Source organism: Brienomyrus brachyistius, chromosome 5, assembly GCF_023856365.1.
Source record: "Brienomyrus brachyistius isolate T26 chromosome 5, BBRACH_0.4, whole genome shotgun sequence".
NCBI classification, from domain to species: domain Eukaryota; kingdom Metazoa; phylum Chordata; class Actinopteri; order Osteoglossiformes; family Mormyridae; genus Brienomyrus; species Brienomyrus brachyistius.
The window spans coordinates 370,371-372,636 of record NC_064537.1 but is presented as its reverse complement, the minus strand read 5'-3'; the positions used below and the strand labels follow the sequence as shown (position 1 = coordinate 372,636).

At 42.1% G+C, this 2,266-nt stretch overlaps 1 protein-coding gene across 1 annotated transcript; it reads right to left on the bottom strand.

The window, feature by feature from the left end:
- Positions 1-2,266, bottom strand: LOC125742127 (P2Y purinoceptor 11-like). Its single transcript, XM_049013807.1, has 2 exons — positions 2,128-2,266; positions 1-1,789 (listed from the first exon to the last, which is right to left on the bottom strand). Exon 2 carries the CDS (start codon positions 1,767-1,769, stop codon positions 873-875), a length of 897 nt encoding a protein of 298 aa, XP_048869764.1. The 5' UTR covers positions 1,770-1,789; positions 2,128-2,266; the 3' UTR covers positions 1-872.

The window sequence follows — 2,266 nt, the reverse complement described above, 5'->3', positions numbered from 1 at the left end:
TCAAAGCTACATTTCCTCTTTATTGAAGCACAGTGCTTTGGTTATCGACTTTTAGGACTGGGAAAGCAGTGATTCTCAGTGGCTAGTTTCTTGGTTAAAACAGGAATTGTACAATATACAATTTTATTACTATCATGTTCTGTACATATCTTCCTTTCACAAGGTCTTTACATTATAGAAAGCTATTTAGAGGAGCTTCAGAACGATATGTAAATAGCAAAAAAAAACGTATGATGCTTTATGAATGAAAGCAGATTAATCATAGAACCATAGAACATAGACTGATTTTCAGCAACAAATATGTCAACATTCTCATGTTGTCTCAAAAAAAAAAGAACATGATGGTAACAAGCGGCTGAATTAAGGACAGGCTACAAGTGTAAGTTCAGACTGCTGCAGAATAAGCGATATACCACATTATTTTAATGTAGTTTACAATGTTATTCTCTCGTCACTGTAGAAGGTCTTTTGGTAACAATACTTAAAGCACTCATGCATAATGCATTATAGATACCTTCAAAATGCATTATAATTTATTCATAAAGTGTTATACACATGGCTATAACTATTTATAAAAAGGCATAACACATTATAGCCATATGATGCATTACGGATGCTCTAAAACCTTTCATAATGCATTATAATACTGATAAGGATCATCCCCAGAGGAATCTACCCGAGGGATTAATAAAGTTTCTATCTATCTATCTATTATAATGCATTATGAAGGTATAGTCATAGAGCATTCATAATGCATAATAAACAGGGCTATAATGTATGAATTTTCATAAATAGTTATAACCGTGTTTATAATAGTTTATGAATGTATTATGAAGGTGTCTACAATCCTTTTTTTACAATTTGCGTCAGCCCTACCCAGTGCTCCCACAGCAGGCAGTGCGGATGCTGTCGAATACAGCCATGTACAGGATGGGGTGAATGCACATGCTGAGGGTCACCAGCCCCTTGGTCACCTGGTAAGCCTTATAGACCCAAACTTTGGTCAAATTTATATCATGCATCCTTTGGTGGAAGTGCCAGTTGCGCAGGATGTGGTAGGGAATTACGGACACGGCATAGAGGACCAGCACAGAGACCACCAATAGCGCCACCTTCCTCTTCTCAAGCTCTGTAATATTCTGATTTCTCCACACCACCCACATGATGGCGCCATAAGACACCAGGGTGACTATAAAGGGCAACAATCCTCCAAATACGGCCAGGAAGATGCTGTATGTGAAATGAGCTTGCTGGTCCTCCACAAGGCAGTAGGAGACACATTCTGTGGTGTTTTCCTTGGGGCATGTGTGAGCAAAGCGGAGGACAGGGGAGGACATGAGTGCCACCACTACCCACACAAGCAGGCTGGTGACTTTGGCGTGGTGGGGTCGCACGTGGCGGTGGGCAAAAAAGGGGTGAACGATGGCCAGGTAGCGGTTCAGGCTGATGCAGGTGATGAAGAGGATGCTTACATACAGGTTACAGGTGAAGAGAAAGCGCTCGGTCTTACAGAGAGCTGCACCAAAAGTCCAGTCCTTGTTCTTCATGTAGTAGATAAGCAGCATGGGCAGTGTGGAGATGTAGAGCAGGTCACTGATGGCCAGGTTGCAGGAGAAGACCACGCCTGAGTGCCAGTCCCGACGCTCTCGCGTCACCATCATCCACAGGGCAAAAGCATTCCCCAGTAAGCCAGTGCAGAACTCCAGCCCCAAAACAGGGGGTAAGAATTTTAACTGGAACTTTTCATTATGGTTTATTGTGTTGTTCATTCTTCACCAGCAATACAGATCTGACAAGAAACACGGTATCACACACTCAGGGTCAAGTAGCTGTGCTGTGTCTGAGTATACAGTGTACATCTCATTCAGACAGCCCCTCGTCACAGCTTTGTCTCTGCCAAACAGCCTACAGTTTCATATAAAGTGTTCCTTCAGATTAACTCAAATAGCGCCTGTGTACAAAACAATATACTATACATACAATTACTTCATATTAGCTTCTTGCAGACACTCACTTCTGAAATACCAAATGAAATGGCTGCTTCCTCAACTGCCAAATTTAAGTGAAAATCAGCAGAAGAAAAACTCACTCAGAATTAGGATGCAGTTTGATGCCGTTTATACTCACTTTGTAAAGAAATGAAGTCGGGCCCGAGTCGTGAGCTGCAAAGAAGCAAAGGAGTACTAACTAAGGAGGAGATGCAGGCTGGGAGGTATTAAGGACGTGGAGATGAAGACACTGGCCTTTCTTCTGCATGATCTGGGTG